The sequence below is a fragment of the Calidris pugnax genome, unplaced genomic scaffold (genome assembly GCF_001431845.1).
Source record: "Calidris pugnax isolate Ruff unplaced genomic scaffold, ASM143184v1 scaffold93, whole genome shotgun sequence".
NCBI lineage: Eukaryota > Metazoa > Chordata > Aves > Charadriiformes > Scolopacidae > Calidris > Calidris pugnax.
The window spans coordinates 282626-300685 of NW_015090807.1; the positions used below are offsets into that span (position 1 = coordinate 282626).

The 18060-nt window shown below is 37.3% G+C and overlaps 1 protein-coding gene across 5 annotated transcripts in view; it reads left to right on the plus strand.

Annotated features, from left to right (window-relative positions):
• Positions 1–18060, plus strand: part of PPFIBP2 (PTPRF interacting protein, binding protein 2 (liprin beta 2)) — a 106810-nt gene that overhangs the window by 27576 nt on the left and 61174 nt on the right. For all 5 annotated transcript variants that reach the window (XM_014938316.1, XM_014938318.1, XM_014938320.1 and 2 more), the window contains exon 3: positions 7014–7228. In XM_014938316.1, coding sequence (XP_014793802.1) covers positions 7014–7228 — 215 coding nt within the window. The remainder of the gene's footprint in view (positions 1–7013; positions 7229–18060) is intronic.

Genomic DNA, 18060 nt, shown 5'->3' on the forward strand with positions numbered 1-18060 from the left:
GGTAGACATATATGATGATAAATTGTGTTCCATAGTGTTGAGTATAATATAAACATAATGTCAAAAGCTTCCCCTGTGTCCTGTTTACCCCTGGGACAACTGAGGCACAGGAAGGCTCTGACACACTCAAGGCTATACAATGAGTCTTTTTCCAAGAGTTCAAAACTGCACTCATTTTTCTTGAGTATCTATAAAATTCTAGTGAACTATATTCTTCCCCACTTTGGCTATCTATAATAGCTATCTATAATAGCTATAATAAAGCTACAGAAATTAATTGCTGTTAAAGGTAGAATATACTGGTAATACTTAGTGTTCTGTTTGCACTGTGGCATTTCTTTTTTTGCATCAGTCTGCAAGGAGATCCAGATTCTTACTGTCTGGTTCTAAAACTTAATATGCTTCACAGCACAATGATATAAAGGTTTAAACTGATGCAAAGAAATATAATTTACTCCTACGCACCCTTACTTCTGTTTTTTTTAGGGTGTGTTCTTGTGCTTCTGGTGAGCAGTAGATATCCTGCTTAATATGAAACTACATGGAAAACAAATAAGAGAAGCAAGCCTGCGATTCCTTTCAATTTAGGCAGTAAAACAGGAAGCGTTCTGAATTAAAATGCTGAGTTGAACTCCACATTTCTGCATTTATATCACTTCTTTACCTAGTAAAAACTGCATTAGTTGTTGCGTTCTGAGATTTTTTTCATTTTTCATTTCGGCCAGCAGAATAAAAGGAACTACAGTAGCAATGCATGGCAAACCACTTTTAAAATATGTCATAAAGGAGGACTGCATGCATGTATTTGATGTTATGAAGGGTCATGTTCTCTTATTGATGCACTGAGATCCATGGGCAACTCCTGTTCCGGATAAGGATAATTACCTGTGGGAGGGCTTTGTAACTTTTGTTGAGTACTCTGTCCCTAATCCAGGAAAGCAATGCACTTTTAAAGTCCTTGCTTAATATTTGTGATCCTAGTGATTTAAACTAGTGGAATTTTGATTGCTAAAAGCTAAAAACCTCAACACATCTCAGAATCATGCCTTGTATTCTTGGCATGATGAGGGTACAGATACAATTTGGGGGTTTTTTTGTCTTTTTGATGGTATTAGATATGGGTACATTCTTCTCTCACCAGTGTCTGCTTTTAGAAGTCTAAATACAAATCTTGAATAGTACTGTTATATGTCATAGAATCATAGAATTGTTTGGGTTGGAAGGGAACTTCAAAGGCCATCTAGTCCAACTCCCCTGAAGTGAGTAGGGACATCTTCAACTACATCAGGTTGCTCATAGCCCCATCCAAAATGACTTTGAATGTCTCCAGGGATGAGGCATCTACAGCCTCTCCGGGTAACCTGTGCCAGTGCTTCACTACCATCATGGAAAATTTCTTCCTTCTATCTAGTCAAAATCCACCCTTTTTTAGCTTAAAACCATTACCCCTTGTCCTATAGCAACAGGTCCTGCTAAAAAGTCCTTCCCCATCATTCTCATGAGCGCCCTTTAAGTACTGAAAGCCTGCAATAAAGTCTCCCCAGAACCTTCTCTTCTCCAGGCTGAACAACCCCGACCCTCTCACCTGTCCTCAGAGGAGAGGTGCTCCATCCCTCTAATCATTTTTGTGGCCTCCTCTGGACCTGATCCAACAGGCCCATGTCTTTCCTGTACTGAGGGTTCCAGAGCTCAACACAGTACTCCAGGTGGGGTCTCATCAGAGCAGAGGGGCAGAATCACCTCCTCATCCTGCTGGCCCTGCTTCTTGTGATGCAGCCCAGTTGGCCTTCTGGGCTGTGAACACATACTGTCAGCTTATGTCCAGCTTTTCATTCATCACCACCCCAAATCCTTGGCAGGGCTGCTCTCAATCCCTTCATCCCCTAGCCTGTATTGATACTGGGGATTGCCCCAACCCAGGTGCAGGATCTTGGCAGTTGGCTTTGTTGAACCTCATGGAGTTCACATGGGCAGACTCCTTGAGTTTGTCTAGGTCCCTCTGGATGGTATCCCGTCCCTCAGGCATGTCAACCACACCTCTAAGCTTCATATTGTCTGCCAACTTGCTGAGGGTACACTCGATCCCACTGTCTATGTCATTGATGAAGATATTAAACAGCACTGTTCCCTGTACCGACCCCAGAGGGACGCTACTGGTCACCTTGTAACTAGTCTCCAGCTGAACATTGATCCATTGACCATGATGTCTAGGTGCAACTATCCAACCAATTCCTCATCCACCAAACTGTCTACCCATCAAATCCATATCTTTTCAATCTAGAGAGAAAGATGTGGGGAACCATGCCAACGGCCTTACAGAAGTCCAGATAGACAACATCCATAACTCTTCCCTTGTCCACTGATCTAGTCACTCCATGATAGAAGGTCACTAGGTTGGTAGGCAGGACTTTCCCCTTGGTGAAGCCATGCTGGCTGTCTCAAATCACCTCCCTGTCCTCCACATGCATAGCTTCTAGGAGGATCTGTTTGATGATCTTCCCAGCCACAATGGTGAGGCTGATGAGTCAGTAGTTCCCAGGGTCCTCCTTTCTACCCTTTTTAACAACAGGTGCAATGTTTCCCTTCTCCCAACCACCAAGGTCTTCACCTGACTGCCATGACTTTTCAAATATCATGGAGCGTGGCTCAGGAATGACATCAGCCAGTTCCCCGAGGAGTCTGGGATGCATCTTGTCAGGTCCCATAGACTTCTGTATGTTCAGAGGTGTGGGAAGAGAGATTGCCAGTGAAGATAGGCAAAAAAGTTGTTAGTACCTCAGCCTTCTCCCATTCACTGTTGCCAGTCTTGATCATTGCTTTTCTGGCTGACATACCTGTAGAAGACCTTCTTACTATTCTTTGCATCCCTTGCCAAGTTCAGCTCCAACTTAGTCTTGGCCCTCCTGTCCCAATCCCTACACAACCAGGCAGCGTCCCTATTTTTTTTTAATCATTTCTTTCATGGATAATAACCTCAGTTGAAAGATTTAAAATTATGAATGAAATAGAGCCTTTCAATTTCTACTTCCTTCATTTAACTTTAGTTGGTATTAAAGAGATGCTTTTCCTTTCAAGTTTTAATGGGGCTGGTGCATGTAAGAATGTACAGACAGTTCACTTGTAAGATCATTACATCTTTATTCACTAAACAAACAAATACTGTGTTCTCTGTTTACTATTATTAGCTAAGAAAATTTTGAAGTATCTTTATTGCCATCTGCAGTTTAAAATCCTGTACTGTTTATGATCAAAATGAATTCCCAGTTACAATTGTGAGGTAAGCCATAAGATATGACCCACTTTGGTATGATGTTAGGTAGTTCAGGGAAAATGAATTTGCTATAAGGATGTTTCTGATGGTTTTCATTTGTTGCACCTCTTCTTGTTAGCAATGAATAGAAAAATATTTCCTTCTTCTGGCTTCTTTTTTTTAATTTCTTTTTTTATGCAAACTTAAAAGGAGGAAAACTTGAAGCAGGAAAGGGAACAGTAAGCAAAAAACGTGAATTTTCTTAAACTGACTCTGTTTCAGTTACAAGATTTCAATCACAAGTTCTTTCCTAGGGAAAACACATTACTATCTTCCAAATGTCCCTACACTGGACAGGACTGTCCTCAAGAGCCACCTTAGATTACAACTATGGAATGTCAGTATGTGTGCCTTCCACATGGACCCAGTTCTTGAGAGTTCTGAGAAATGATGGCCTTCCACTGCTGTGTAAAATGGGAGACTTTTGAGGATGCTTAGAATTCTGCCAGTCTGAACAATCAGTTGAAGAGCTTGGGATAACTGAAGCATGCATATGGAGCATGTCCAGTCTCAGGAAATCACATAACGTACAATTCTTGGCTGGGTTTGGCAGTGCTTCAGCACTTGAGAATTTTTACCTTTATAGAACTGAGTTTGTTAAGGGTGACAGTTCTTTCACTTGCCACGATTAAAGAGTGTACATATATGGTTTCTTTATAGTGTTTTGATAGAGGCAAATCAAATAATGGCATGCCAAAATATTTGAACTTCTCTGTCATCAAATTTTCCTACATAATTTAAAATCATTTTCTGTAGCAGGTAGATGTGGCCAGTGATATAGTCGCTATGGTAATCTAAGGATGGAGGCAAGATGTGATTTGTAGTGAGGCATTTAGATTGGTGAGGGAAGAGGTCATCAATACTGTCCTTAAGAGAGTTGCAATGGTATATACACTATGGCTGTATATTTGGCTGTATAAACTAGCTACCTAAGACAATTAACGGATCTCCTGAACAATTGTTTTAAATCTGATTAGTTTAAAGATTATGGCTTTTATTTCACACCTGAAGTATTGGTTGTAGGCCTGAAAGTTTGAGTGGTTTTGTTTGGATTGTATGGGGTTTTGTTTGTTTGTTTCTGTTGTCTGTATACAAAAAGTATTCACATACATAACGTGAAGAATTCTATAGCAGAATGCTTCATTGAGTTTTTTCCCAATTCATATCTATTTTTAATTGTCAGTTCATTGAAGGGGTAGCTACCAAAGGTGATTATGAAATAACTGTCTGCTTTTCTGGTGTGAAAAGTACTTGCTAAGCAAAAAGAAAATTTTAGCATGGTGTTTTCCAAAGGAGAGTGAGAAAGCTAGTTTAAAAATCCTAATGTTACAATAACCAATGAAGCCACATCTTTAAAAGTGGCATCAATGCTACTTAAGAGGACAATGCCAGATTTCAGCTTGTGTGTGTATTTCGTTTGGAATAGTGAGCCACTCTGGCTGAATGAAAAGATTTAAGAGGATATAAGATCCAAATGGCTCTTACACAATTTGGAAATCTGCTATTTTTAGTTGCTAGAGTTTAATATTAATCTGCATTAGGAAGTACATAAACAGAAAGAACTAAGCTCGCATAAGTAGCTGAGAGTATAGAAATGCACAATAAAATATCTTTTAGTGGCTAGAATACTCAAATGCAGCAAAACAGTTAGTTGATTCTCTCCTCAAAAGGAAATAATTCAGGAAGACAAGGTTGATTTACGAGGTGAAGTTGTCTCGTGTATCAGTCTTTGTAGCACCGGATATTGAAGAAACTTTATCTTGGATGTGGTCTGTGCCAGAAATTAAGATGAGATCTTGCACTTGAGGTATTAAAATAAACTCATAAGCAGCGGAAGTCAACAGGATCAAACAGGGGATATTATGAGTTTGAAAAGAGGTTAAGACTATATGAAATTCTCCAGTAGTGAGAATCAGAATGTTGCTTTACAGAAAATAAAATCCCTGCTATGGAACCTTGTAAAACTTAAGAAATTTCTAGGGACGGTTTTGCATTGTTTAAAAGACTCAAACAAGAAAACAGTTGGAATTCAAACCACACAATTTTTCACAAAGCTAATTGATCTGGCAGAATTCTTTGTGTCATTAAAGGAGTGGTTGAAGAAGATTTGGTTAATTGTATCTAGAAATTTCCCAAAAGCTTTGATAAAGCTAAACGTTCATAAAATGAGAGACAAAATATTGTCTTGGATCAAAAACTTATTGACATAGGAAACAATATCGGGATTAAATGATCAGTTAGCATTTTGGTTAAAAGCTAATCTAAATGCAGAAGGTATTTCAGTGTACTAGGACCTAGAGTGTCAGTGTATTCATGAGTTGTATTTAGGTATTAGTTGTGTATCAGGGTATATGTAAAATGAACTGCTGGGTTCAACCAGAATTTGTAATGTCCAAATCATGATAGATAAATAACCTTAGCAGGTAAACTAATCCAAAGCACTGTGTATAGAAGAAGAACATTTTAATTACTTATGCATGTGGGTTTCAAATTAGATACATCTGCTCAGGAAAAAAAACTTAGCAAATAATTTTAAAAGGCTCAGTGGAGATTTCTGTTCCTTTCATAACTAAGACATAAATGATGTTAAACACAGGAGTAAAAGAATAGTGTGGAGATTATTATAATCCCCTTGCGTAGATCAATGATACAGTCTTCTAAAGAATACTATATGCTATATGGATTCAACATATGCCTGTAAATTATGTTACAAAATGAAAGGATTGAAAGGAGTACAATAAGAATGATCAAAAGCCTAAAAAAAACTCCCATGAAGTCAAATAAAAGGGGGAAATGTGGTTGCTTATACCAAAGAGAACAGAAATAAAGATGTAATGTGAGTACAATCTAGTATGTACATGAGGCAATGAATTGTCAATAAAAACTTTAAAAAAAGTAGAACAAATAGAAGTTTTCCATCTGACTAGTTCTTAAAGAAATAAAGGGATTTTAAATAAAATCAAGATTGGAAATTCGGAACTGAGAAAAGATAGCTCATTTTAGTGTGTATCTCATTGAAACACAGGGTATTAAGACAAAAAGATTCAGAGACATTAGAATTTTTATTATTCATAGTCCTTCCATCAAGTGAGATATGTTTGTTGCTGTGCATATTGTCCTTGAGAAAATAATTTTTGAAATTTAGAGAGCTTTTTGAAATTTAGAAAGCTGGCAACGTTTCATCAGCCATTTTTATTGCTAACTTCTGGGGTTTTGTTCTTTATGGGAGGGTTTTTAACCTGCTCAAGGTCACATATTTTTCTCCTTCTGGTAACAGTATCTATTTCATCCAAGTTTCTTGTCAAAGGACTGCATCAATCCTTCTTGCATTGCTTAACACTGCTCTGTGTGGGGACTTGTAACTATGTAGCTGAGAAGTTAGTGACATCTCATGGTAGCCATGGGAAATTACAGGTGATTTTTGGTAATCTTTTGACGTTTTTCATTTAACAGACATTGCAAATGTTTTCTAGGTAAAAAATATTTTAAAATATGCTTATTCGTACTTCTCACATTTAATTCTCCAGTATTTGTTATTTATCTGGTGACTAACTCAAGTATTTCTAAGCCTGAAATACTGATACGTGCCAGTTAGCACCTGAAGTCTGAATATTGTAGTGTGTAGTACTTTGTCACTTACATATTTGTCACTTACAAAACATTTATTTAACATTATTTTCTCTCCTGAATTTACTTGTTTTAGGTACAAAGTCAGCTACAGAGTATGCTAATGGTGGTTATGATATTGTGTCACCTGCTCCATCAGTATACTTGGGCACATTTCAAATTTTGCATCTCCTGGAAGATCTAAAGATGGCATTGGAAATGATAGAAGACCCCCAAGAGAAAGAAGCATTGCGAAATCAAATTCCAGGAGCCACAGCAGTGTGTTTACGGGAGTGGTTTGAAGAGAATCTGGTGAGTAGTTATTTAAAGCTTTTCCATTTTGTTTGCAAACAGCATTGGTTCAAGCATTTTGCTACTTCAGTTATTTTTATAATCACTGAAATCTGCATACATAGAGAACTGCAGGGGATGGTGAGCGATCATAGAGAGCTGAGGATATTACCACTTCATGGGCTGATTACTAAAGCTGTGCAGATATAGGAGTAAAAGAACTTGGTAAAAGACCTTATTCTGTTCTTCATTATAGAAAAGATGGTAGAAATTAACTACTAAAAAAGTTGCCTTTTTTGTGGGTTTTTTTGTTTGTTTGGTTTTGGTCCTTTGCTGGAGATAACAAACAGGTTTATAACTAGTTATAAAAAATTTCATTTTTAAACCACCGATTTGGAATATGGTGGCATTGTCTGTAGAAGGGAGAAGTAGAAAAAACATGGATGATTCTCCTCTCTCTTTCCTCACTAAGGTAAGGTATTTCCCTTCCCTTACATACCAGTATTATGAATCTCCAAAATATCTTGTACACCAGACAGTGGTGGTAAACACAGCAAAGCCAAAGCTGGCATTTCCTATGTAATGATGAATTATCTGATAGTCACTAGCTGCAACAATCAGGGACCCACACCTCAGGTATGCCTGTGTGTACTCATGGGGTGCTCTCCTACTAGTGCATGGGTTAGCAGACTGTAGAGAGCTCCATGGGTACACACAAAAGCTAAAGCACTCACATGTCCATTAGGAGATGTGGATTAGGATGTCCATTAGGAGAGAGTAAAGCCATCTGAATGTGAGACATTCATATTGGAATGGGGAATAAATATTTGACTATATGGAAAAGACCGAGGCTTGTCGGGTGAGGAGCAGATCTTCAGACAGACCTTAAAAGAAGTGACCCATTGGATGTAAAGGAAGAGAAACATCAGGTCCTACCAGAACACTATTCTTCACTAGGCCTGTGACTGCAAGAGAATGGTGGGTTTCTAAAGAGTAAAAGCTACCTATCACTTTCCATTTCAGAAAAGTATTCTAGATGAATGAATCTTCTGGCTTTGTCAGTGCATCTTACTTTTATATAATTGTGTCTGTAGCTTCTGGTTCAGTGTTTATCAATCTGCTATAGGTGCCTTGTACCCATTGTAACCTAATGTTGTTGGAAATGTAGCTGCTTTTGTTTGAACTTGCCAGCTGCTGGTTTGTTGCATTCTCCACAGAGCGCAGTCTGTGGTGGGAAAGTCCTGTTTGAGACCGTATGAGAGAAAGGAATGAGAATTTGGTACCAGCTTGGAAAGGAAAAGGTGGAGGCAATGCTTGATTGGATTTACAATATTAGATTTGGACCGGATGAGTCCAGATCCTTGGGCCAGTTCTTACTGAATTCCTGCCTTAGCAGAAATTTTAATGCTTTTTCAAAGCTTTGCAATAGCTAAAAGATATCTTGAATGCATAAAAGACATAAATTTCAAGAGCTGTTCACAGTACAGTTGAACCACCAAGTTGAATCTGGTGGTTTGGCTTTTGGCCCCTTTGTTGCACAGATATTAATTAAGCCACTTTTTCAGCTTTGTAAGGTAGGTAAAACTTTGTGTTTTGACTCCTCATATGAACCTATATATGTGTATCTCTTCTTTTTCATGAGAAACCAGCCAAAACAGGAGCCACAGTTCCCTCTTAGAGTTGCAGTTTACTGATGTCCTAAAAGCCTTGTCTCGTGCATCAAGAGTAGTATTCATTTGATAAAGCAGTTGGGCAGTCTGGACTCAGAACCAACAGGACAGGGAAATTGGTGGTATAGAGTATCTCTAGTGCAGTACATTGAGATCACCTTTTAAAAAATATTTTGCACTGTTCTATATTGAAAAATTCTGCACTTCTTTTAAAGACATGCACAGGGAGGGTAGTGCATAGTTGCCGTGACTGTTATTTGAAAATAGGATTGTGGAGTTAGCCTTTTGGTCAGCTTTGGTGCACAATGGCTTATTACTGATCAGTCAAGGAGATTCCATGATGATTATAGTTATTATGGCTGGTCTCACTAGAGTCCTACATTTCTTCAATTCCGTAATACCAAACTACGGATTTTACCAGGCATGAAATATCACCAAGTTGTGTTTTGTGGTTTGGTGTGGGGTTTTTTTGGTTTGTGGGGCTTTTTGCTTATTCTGGTTTGGGGTTTGTGTTTTTGTTTGGTTTTTTTGTTTTAAACAATTGTAACTGTTTTGTTCTTTGGTCTGTCTGCTATATGTGTGAATACCAACCATGCAGGAAAATTTGCATATGCCTTGAGTGTGAAAACTTTAGACATCCTGTTTAGTACCAGATACTACCTTGCTTACCTTCTCTTTTTAAACCATCTGCATTATTCCTTTTTTATGGAACCATTGCTAGGGATTTGGTGTTTCAGTGATTTGATGGAGTTGCAATTTGTGCTGATCATCTACAGTCCCCTAAGGAAGAGGCACATCATTTGTGGAACTAAAGGTGTGCATTTCAAAAAGGCGCTTTTTTTTTTTTTTTTTTTTTTTTTTTTTACAGTAACTGTGCTGCTGCTGCTTTGAGACAGATTAAATACACTTGACAAAGTTAGAATTTAGAAAGATTCTGATTATCATAGAATGAGATTTAACAGTTGCTGTAACTGTGCATCTTTTGACAAAGCTAAAATGGAATAAAGCATCATTAGTGATCTGGAATCTACAAACATGTCGGGTTTTGGAGTTTATAGTATAACTGGGTACAGTAACTGTGCTGCTGCTGCTTTGAGACAGATTAAATACACTTGACAAAGTTAGAATTTAGAAAGATTCTGATTATCATAGAATGAGATTTAACAGTTGCTGTAACAACTTTTGACAAAGCTAAAATGGAATAAAGCATCATTAATTATAGATGTTTAACTACTTAAGAACTGTATTAAAAATTTTTACCTGGAAGCAAATATGTCTGGAATGTTTTACATGCTTTATGATTGTAAATTCTTTGGCCTTAAAACAGGACAAAAAGACCTGGGGATTATCATGAAGGGTTCATATAAAACAATTTTGTGTATAGTTTCAATGCTTCTTGTTAAATATTTTAGTATTGGTAGTGACCACATGGCATATCACTTCAAAGCAGGTAGTAATTTCAGCATTAAAAATTAACTGCTGCAGTAACAATTGGCTATGAAAGAATGTATTTAGTTACAGTTTCATTTCATAACTCTAAATGAACTTTTACACTGGTAATTCTTTTTTTTAATTCTACACATCTTGTAGTACACTCTAGTGTTCTTACAGTGGTAATAAAAAGATTTTAAGCATGAGTGAAAGCCTCATTTCCAGGATCACAAAACATGATCTTCCTTTCAGTGGAACATGTATATTTAAAGCAAGCCACTTCACCATGTAGCTTTATACACTGACCCTTAAAATGCTGATTCTTGAAAATTCATTGGTATTTTCTGGATTATGTCTTTTCTTGGAAGCCTGATTAGGAAGCCTAATTCTGAAAATCTTTCTAAATCTTCTAAAATTGAGGAAACAGGAAGGGAAGAAGAGCAGAAGAAATAGTAGAGGAATGTGTGGCAGAGGTAATTTGTTAAAATAACTTTATTTGCCTTATGATATATGCTTTGTCTCATTTCATGCTCTGTGTTTTTGTAGTGATAAAACCAGAGTTTTTACAGGAAATAGGATAAATTTTTTAGAGTCTTGATTGCCATTTAGTCATGATTAACATTCAGAAGAGATTGTTTCAACTGTGTGATAAAATAATGGAATTTTTTTTCCCGGTGTCTTCACAGGGAATTGGATTAAAATAGTAAACCCCAGGTCAGAATTCTGACTTGGTGGAGTTTGTGAAGCTTTGAAATTACTTCAAAGTTAAGCATGTGTTAAAATTCTCTTCTGAAACATAGACACTGTTTCTTTATTTTACTTTTGTCCAAGAGATATTTTACGGAGTTATCTGCCCAGAATAGAGGCAGAAAATCACTGCAATAGTGGGCACTTAAACATCCTTGAAAAAAATGCCTTTATAAAGGTATCAATAGAATTTTTCAGCAACAGCTGAGCAGGAAGAGAATATATTCTGAGCAATGCCAGTTAAAGCCAGTATATTTATCTGCTGGTAGATCTGACTATGGGACTCAACTGTTGAGAGCTATATATAGCTGAATCTTCCCATTGCCAAGTGATATCAACACATGTTAAACTGAAAATGGACCAGCAGAGCCTGCTTGGAACAGTGTAGAAAAGCCGTCATTCTGTAAGCATTCATGTTTATTTTTGCCAACTTGAAACATTAGATGGATATGTTTTCTGAGCGGTAGTCAGAGTTGATAGTTGTATGACCCAATCCTCCACTGTGCTTCAGCTCTTTTTCAATGAGTTGGTGATGCAAGGAAGCCCCGGACTGGATGATCTGGTCCTTTCAGAGTTCCCCAGGCATGTTAGAGCAATACACAGCACACAAAAAACAGCAGAGAAGTGTCCTTCTTATGTGCAGCTATTTATGAATACCATAGAGTACCTTGGAGAAAGGGGGTGCACACAGCTCACATGGAATTTTTCTAAACCAGGTCTAATATTGTCATGTTCTGTGGTTGCTTTGTCTGGGAGTCAACCCTCTCATCTCTGACTGTGATTGCTCACTGTAGTAGCTGTCAGCAGGGGTAGGAAAGTCTTCCCTGCATGAAGAACTAACAGAAGCTTAAAAGAGCTTTGCAGTGAATGGTACTGATTTAGATCTCTTTCTTCGAATGACATGTTGAGATTAGGTTTTGGCATTTTCTTTCACCCTTAGAATGGTCAGTAATGCTTAACAGAGCTGCCTTTAAACTACGATGACCAGAAGTGATTAAACAGAATTGTGTTATGGCCTTAGGCTTAGAGGACTCATGGAAGAAAGATGGTATTCCTGATACAATAGCAGGGCTTGTGTTTTTATATGTTAAGTTTTCCAAGCTTTCAGATTGAGAGTTTAGTCCTTGGGGACAATCCTCCCCTAGGTGGGCTATCTACACCTTGATAGTGTCAGAGGAAATAAAGGACTGCTCTATAGGAAGCCATGCTTGGATGTAGAAATTACATGTTAGCCTTCAGAATGATTAATATGATTTATTTGGTTCCAGTTATCTAAGAGTCTTTCAGCTGTTGGCTTCAGTGCCTTCCTTTGTACTGACTAAATACTGCATTAGTTCATCTTTCCTTTTATGTCTAATGTTATGCATGGTGTCCCTTTATCATTTCACATTATGATCTGTCACTAGAATTTCCAGCTGAATTGCTTTTCACTGATTTAAATATGATACACTGTATTCATTCAACAAACATGAATGTGTAAATCTAAGTGTTATGAAGTATCTGGTTTTTTAAGCTTAGCTAGAGAAAACATCAGAAAATGTTTTCCAAAAAGTAATTAACAGAGGGACTCGTAAGAGAGAATTATTTAATTGAACAATGGTGCTAACAGATAAGGCGTAAAGGTACCAGTCATGTAAAGAACCTGGGAGCAAAATTTTCTTTTTAAAGTTGCTGTATTGATTTGGAGGTGTTACTTGAATGCTAGAGGAAGGGCATGGTTGAAGTATTTCTGTATATAACCTTTATTCAGATTTCACAGATTTTAGGTTGACCCATCTCATTTGCTAAATGTTATCAGTTGTGAAAAAAATAGCGATAATATAATTTATAATAAAATTATTTCATTCTCTTTTGGAATAGCACACTAATAATAGTGGTAAACAAATCTGTATTTAGCTAAAAATGCAACTAAATATATTTTCAGGTTTTGTTATCTTTCAAAAATGGAATCAAATTATATTTACTTTAGACATAGTATACAACATGTTGGCATGCTACTCTTCTAAGTAGATAATCACGTGCTTTATTTTCCTGAAATAATTAAATGCATAAGAAGAAAGTAATTGATATTTGTATATTCCTTACCAGAAATTTGGACTTGTAAAGGTTCATCTGCAGCTTTATCTGGTTTGGATTTTTTTACAATTTTCTCCATTATGAAATTTAAAAGAGAAAATCTGTTGTGTGTTATACTGAGGAGAGGCAAAAATGTTACGTGGTAATGTCATTGTTGTATGGGGAAATATATGGTAAACATCATGTTTCAACTGTTTCATATACTGATTTACTACATATTTAGTAATTTCAGCAGTGCTTTAAAACCTTTCAGACTGAAAACTAAACCTGAATTGTAATATGTTGTATGGTAGAATATGAATATATTTATTTAAATATTTTCTTTACATATCAGTGTATGCTTTCATGCCTATAGCAACTGGGGGCAAGTGTTCACAGTAATTTTGTTGTTTTTTATTTTTTATGCAAAAACCTAGTATATTTTCTTCAAAATAAGTTTCGTGCAAAAAGTTCTAGCTCTTCTAGCACTTGGGCTGGAAAAAGTATTTCGACATATGGCAAGGAATGTTTGAAACTGCCAAGAATGTGCAAATGTCTGTGGATGAATTAATAAATGGTAACTTCATCTAAGTATTGGTAACACATTCTTTATGGAAGCCAAGGGAAGAGAGCTAGTTATTACTTGAGCAATAACCAGAAAGGAATAGCAGTGTTAGAGATACATGATACCATACAGCCTGCAGATGGGAATGACTCCAAAGATGTCAGCACCTGTTTGAAGTATTGCCTCCCCCCTCCCCAAATATGCAATAAGGGGGAGGGTTAACCATGCTGCCTTGGAACTAAGGGCCAACGAACTCCGATTATTTCTGACGTACAGATTTTAGTCAAAGAATTAAGCTATTTGGATTGAGTGCATTGTATGCTGGGAAAGGGTTATTAGTTCTTGTTATCTACATAAATATTTCTACTCTGTTTCCCAGGATACTTTTTTTTTAACTATCAACAGTAAAGCAAATGTGCTTTTATACAGAATGCGGTATTTTTTTTTTCCTTTTGTTCCAAGAGTTTCATCTTTTTCTGTCACTTGGGCATTATCAGCTAGTCATGATTAAGACTCTTAAGACAAATTACCTTGCTGGAGATGCTTCATTTAAATTTCTGAAGCCATGTAAAAAGGATAATTTTTTTTTTTCCATTGTGCTTTTCACAAATGGCCAGAATTTCTTTATACACAAGTATTCCTCTGCAGGCCTATTCTCATATTTTCTCTCTCTTTCTTCACTCTGAAGCTCTTGCATTTTTCTGCAGCATGAGTATGACAAGTGTGTGAATTGGCATGCTGAGGAAATTTTTCCCATTTAAAATCTGGTCATAATCCTTTTGTTTCCACGGCAGCCTGGGATTGAGAAAAGCACAGAGTAGTGGATGTAGGAAAAGTTGATACTAATTCTTGGGAATGAGTGAATTTTTGTTGCATGTCCATACTCAGCTGCACTCTCCCAATGAGGCTGGGAAGACACGTAGTTGATCATTTAAGTCCTTGGCCTTAAAAGCCAAGTGTATGGTTTTTTAGTGTTTTCAGAGGATGATGGATTTTGACACCAAAATTATCTAAAAGTTATTTCTGAAAAGAGAGGTTCTAGGCTTTAGGGACCTGGACCTGATGGAGGCTGAAGAACTTCTGCTCTGCTTCCTATTCCCTTGCACTCTAACCTCCCAGGCAATGTAGTGCCAATACAAGAACAATACTGACAGTTTACATTTGTGCTCCTCTGAAAGATCACAGAAAACCTGTATTTTAGCACAAATTTAACTGAATAGGAAATAAAATTGCTAAAATAACTGTAATAAATGTAATTTTATAATCTTCATAGTGACTCAGCTGGGTGGGAGAAAGAGGGACAGTGATGGAAAAGCAAAACAACTCTGTGATTCTCAGCTCCAGTGTTGGTAGGAGAAGAGGGATTACACCAGCCAGTCAGATTGCCCTTCTCTCCACAGTTCTAAAAGGATTTGTGGGTGTTTTCTTGCTTCCCCATAGGTCTGGAAAGGAGGGAGGTGAGAAGTCTAACTGATTGTTTAAAGCATTCTGTTACTTTCAGTTTCAAAGCTGTTACAACATGTCTGTTTACTATTTGAAAGAGATTTAAAATATTGTTTGAAATGTTTGATATTCTTACTCTAAAGTAATGGGTTGCTTAGCTGAGTGTTTTTTATAGGTTATGTATCAGCGTACGTTCACAGGATTGGCACCTTTGGTGTTCTGCAAACAGAGTTTTTAGTACTGTCAACAGTGGCAGTAGTCAGCAGTTTTCTATGGAAGTACAGAATTGGCAATGGGTTTTCATACAGCTTGTGAAGTATATAAACTGTTAATTTTAAACATTTTACTGCTCTGCATTGCAGTTATATTGCCATTATGTGTGTTTTAAGTTATTTTTGGAGACAGCACTGGAGAAAATAAACAATTTGAAGGAAGGGAGTAATAGCTAGGTCATTCTCTTTCCATGGAGTAACTCTTGAGGGTGGTGGTACCCCAGTGCTAGTGGGGAATATTTTTTTGTATGTTTTTTAATTCTCCATTGAACTAGAAGTTAGTGCTCAGTGAAGAACTACATACAGACATGGATTTTCTAAAAATAAGGAGAAAAAAACCCAACATTGTTAACCTGATGAAGCAATCCCTGGATTGCAACATATTTTCCTTATTTTTCACGCAGGCCAGAGAAACTAACCTGCTTTTCCAGTGAAACGGAGAAGTGTTCTATGCAAATCTGGGGCAATTGATTTGCAGTCAGTCAGTGTCTGAAACTTTCAGGCCAAAGCTCAAGCAGGATGTAAAGTTCAGCATGCAGGTGACAGGCTAAAAGTGAACATGTGACTGGCTGGAATGTATGTTGTCAACATTCGCGGCTGATAAGATGCAGAAAATTCAGACGCGTTTACCTTTTAATCAGGAAGAATGACTAACAGAGTCAAGAGGCCTTTGCATGAAATCCAGGACAAATGACAAGGCAGAAATAAGGTACGTTTGTCATTTTAAATACTTTTAAAAGGAGAAATGGATGCTCATCTAGCTGCAGGTGCTACACGGAGGCACTAATAGGTGGCATAATATACTTTTCATGTAGTTTTTTTAAATGAAAAACTACACCATTAAGAGATGATGTGTAGTGGAATGTTTTAAGAGGTGTGTTTCCTCCTTCCCTACATAAGCCTGAAATGAGAGTCTTAAAGCCTATGTTTTGAACTGGATTAAATGCAGAACTTGCGTCTCTGTCGTGGTGGTGCTATGGGAGATGTAGTACTTAAAGATAAAATTTAATGTATTTGCTGTTCTCCATAGTTAGATAACTGGTTTTGTGGGGACAAAAATGTCTTGAGCCGTAGGGGGGTCATGTTTTTATGTCAAGAGAACCCCTATTCAGTCTTCAGTTTGTCAGCCATGACAGAGGCTGTCACACATAGAGAAGTGCACTAAGTACATTTTAATTTCTATTATATATTTTTTTAAGCAGACCATTGACTAAAGCTGTTGCCAGATAATGTGAGCTATTCAAGAAATAGCTGCTCTCATCAACTTTAAGATAGCATAAAATGCTTCTACAACTCGTGTAGAATAAATAAATTCTACGTACAGAGCAATCCAAGCCCTCTTCAGATCTGTCTTGAGGCACGGTTCACTTCTGAAAACTGACACTTCTTTGATCTTGTCACATTTACTGGTGATTTCAGGTATCCTAGCACCTTTAGAAGACTTTTTTAAAAACCTGTCATATTTTTTGAATATTTGTCCTATGGCTTTAACAACATGTAATAAATAAATGAAGAAAGCTGGAAGACTAGGTTTATATACTTTCCTTTTACTTTGTGTCATGGAAGAATCTAAAAAGAGGTCTGTCAAGTCAAAAGGATTAAGAATGGATGAAATGATGAAGTCTCACATCCCTTCTGGAAACTCGTGTATCTGTGACTTCCACAGTTCAGAATGTGGGTAGATGGCTGAGGCAGGTCTTGAAAGAATTGCTTTTCAGGGCATTATACAGCTTCAACATTTGAGTTCTTTGTATATATCATTAGTGTAATGGGTAACTTTGACACTGGCTCCTCCCAATTGCTGTCCTACTTCTTAAGTGCAGAAGCAAGTTTGGCTGTAGAAACTGAAAAAAATGGGGAAATGAGTAAAAGTTCTGAGATCATCACAAAAATCCTATGGGGACAGCTGTGTTTCCGTCTTAATAGGGAAAATGGGGAGATGAGTAAATGTTCTGAGATCACAAAAATCCCATGGGGACAGCTGTGTTTCCGTCTTAATAGGCATTGCCCAAGCAGTTGTTCTTGTGTGCAGAACAATCAGTTGCCCAGTTTAAGGCCAAAGCCACTTTTAACTTGTGGAAGATACAGCATTGGAAACTGGAGTTTATTGGGAAAAAGTAGAACTTAATCATAACTACTGTGTGGAAGCACTAGAGGACACCGCAGTAACAGGCAACACTTTTAAACTTTGCTTCTTGCCAGAGCATTGCTTTGCATATGCATTTGTCTTGGTGTTGCAAGTTTGAAAATTTGCCATGCTATGAGACTTTGGCTTCAGCAGGAGCAGACAAAAATCTTAGAGGGGTATCATCATCTTTTGTTAAGATGGAAAATTGCCCCTTTGGCAATAGCAGTGTTTATGGGATAGTTAACTTATCCGCAAGATCGTCCTTGAATTCCTACTCTTTTATAATGTCTTTGAGAGGACAGGCAAGTAATTCAAAGAGTAGAACTTATTTTTAGGTTTAGTCTGAGCCTGAAATAAACTGAGAAGGCTGAGTAGTGTTACGATAAACAGGGAGTAAAACAGAGACAGGAAATAGGGGGTCTTTGGTAATGAGTTCCAGCCACTCTTGAAACAGAAAGCCAGAGAAGGCATTACTTGAAAATAGTTTCTCAGTGACAGCTTAATAATTTTTAGCTTGTTATTCAACATTAAAAGGGAACAGT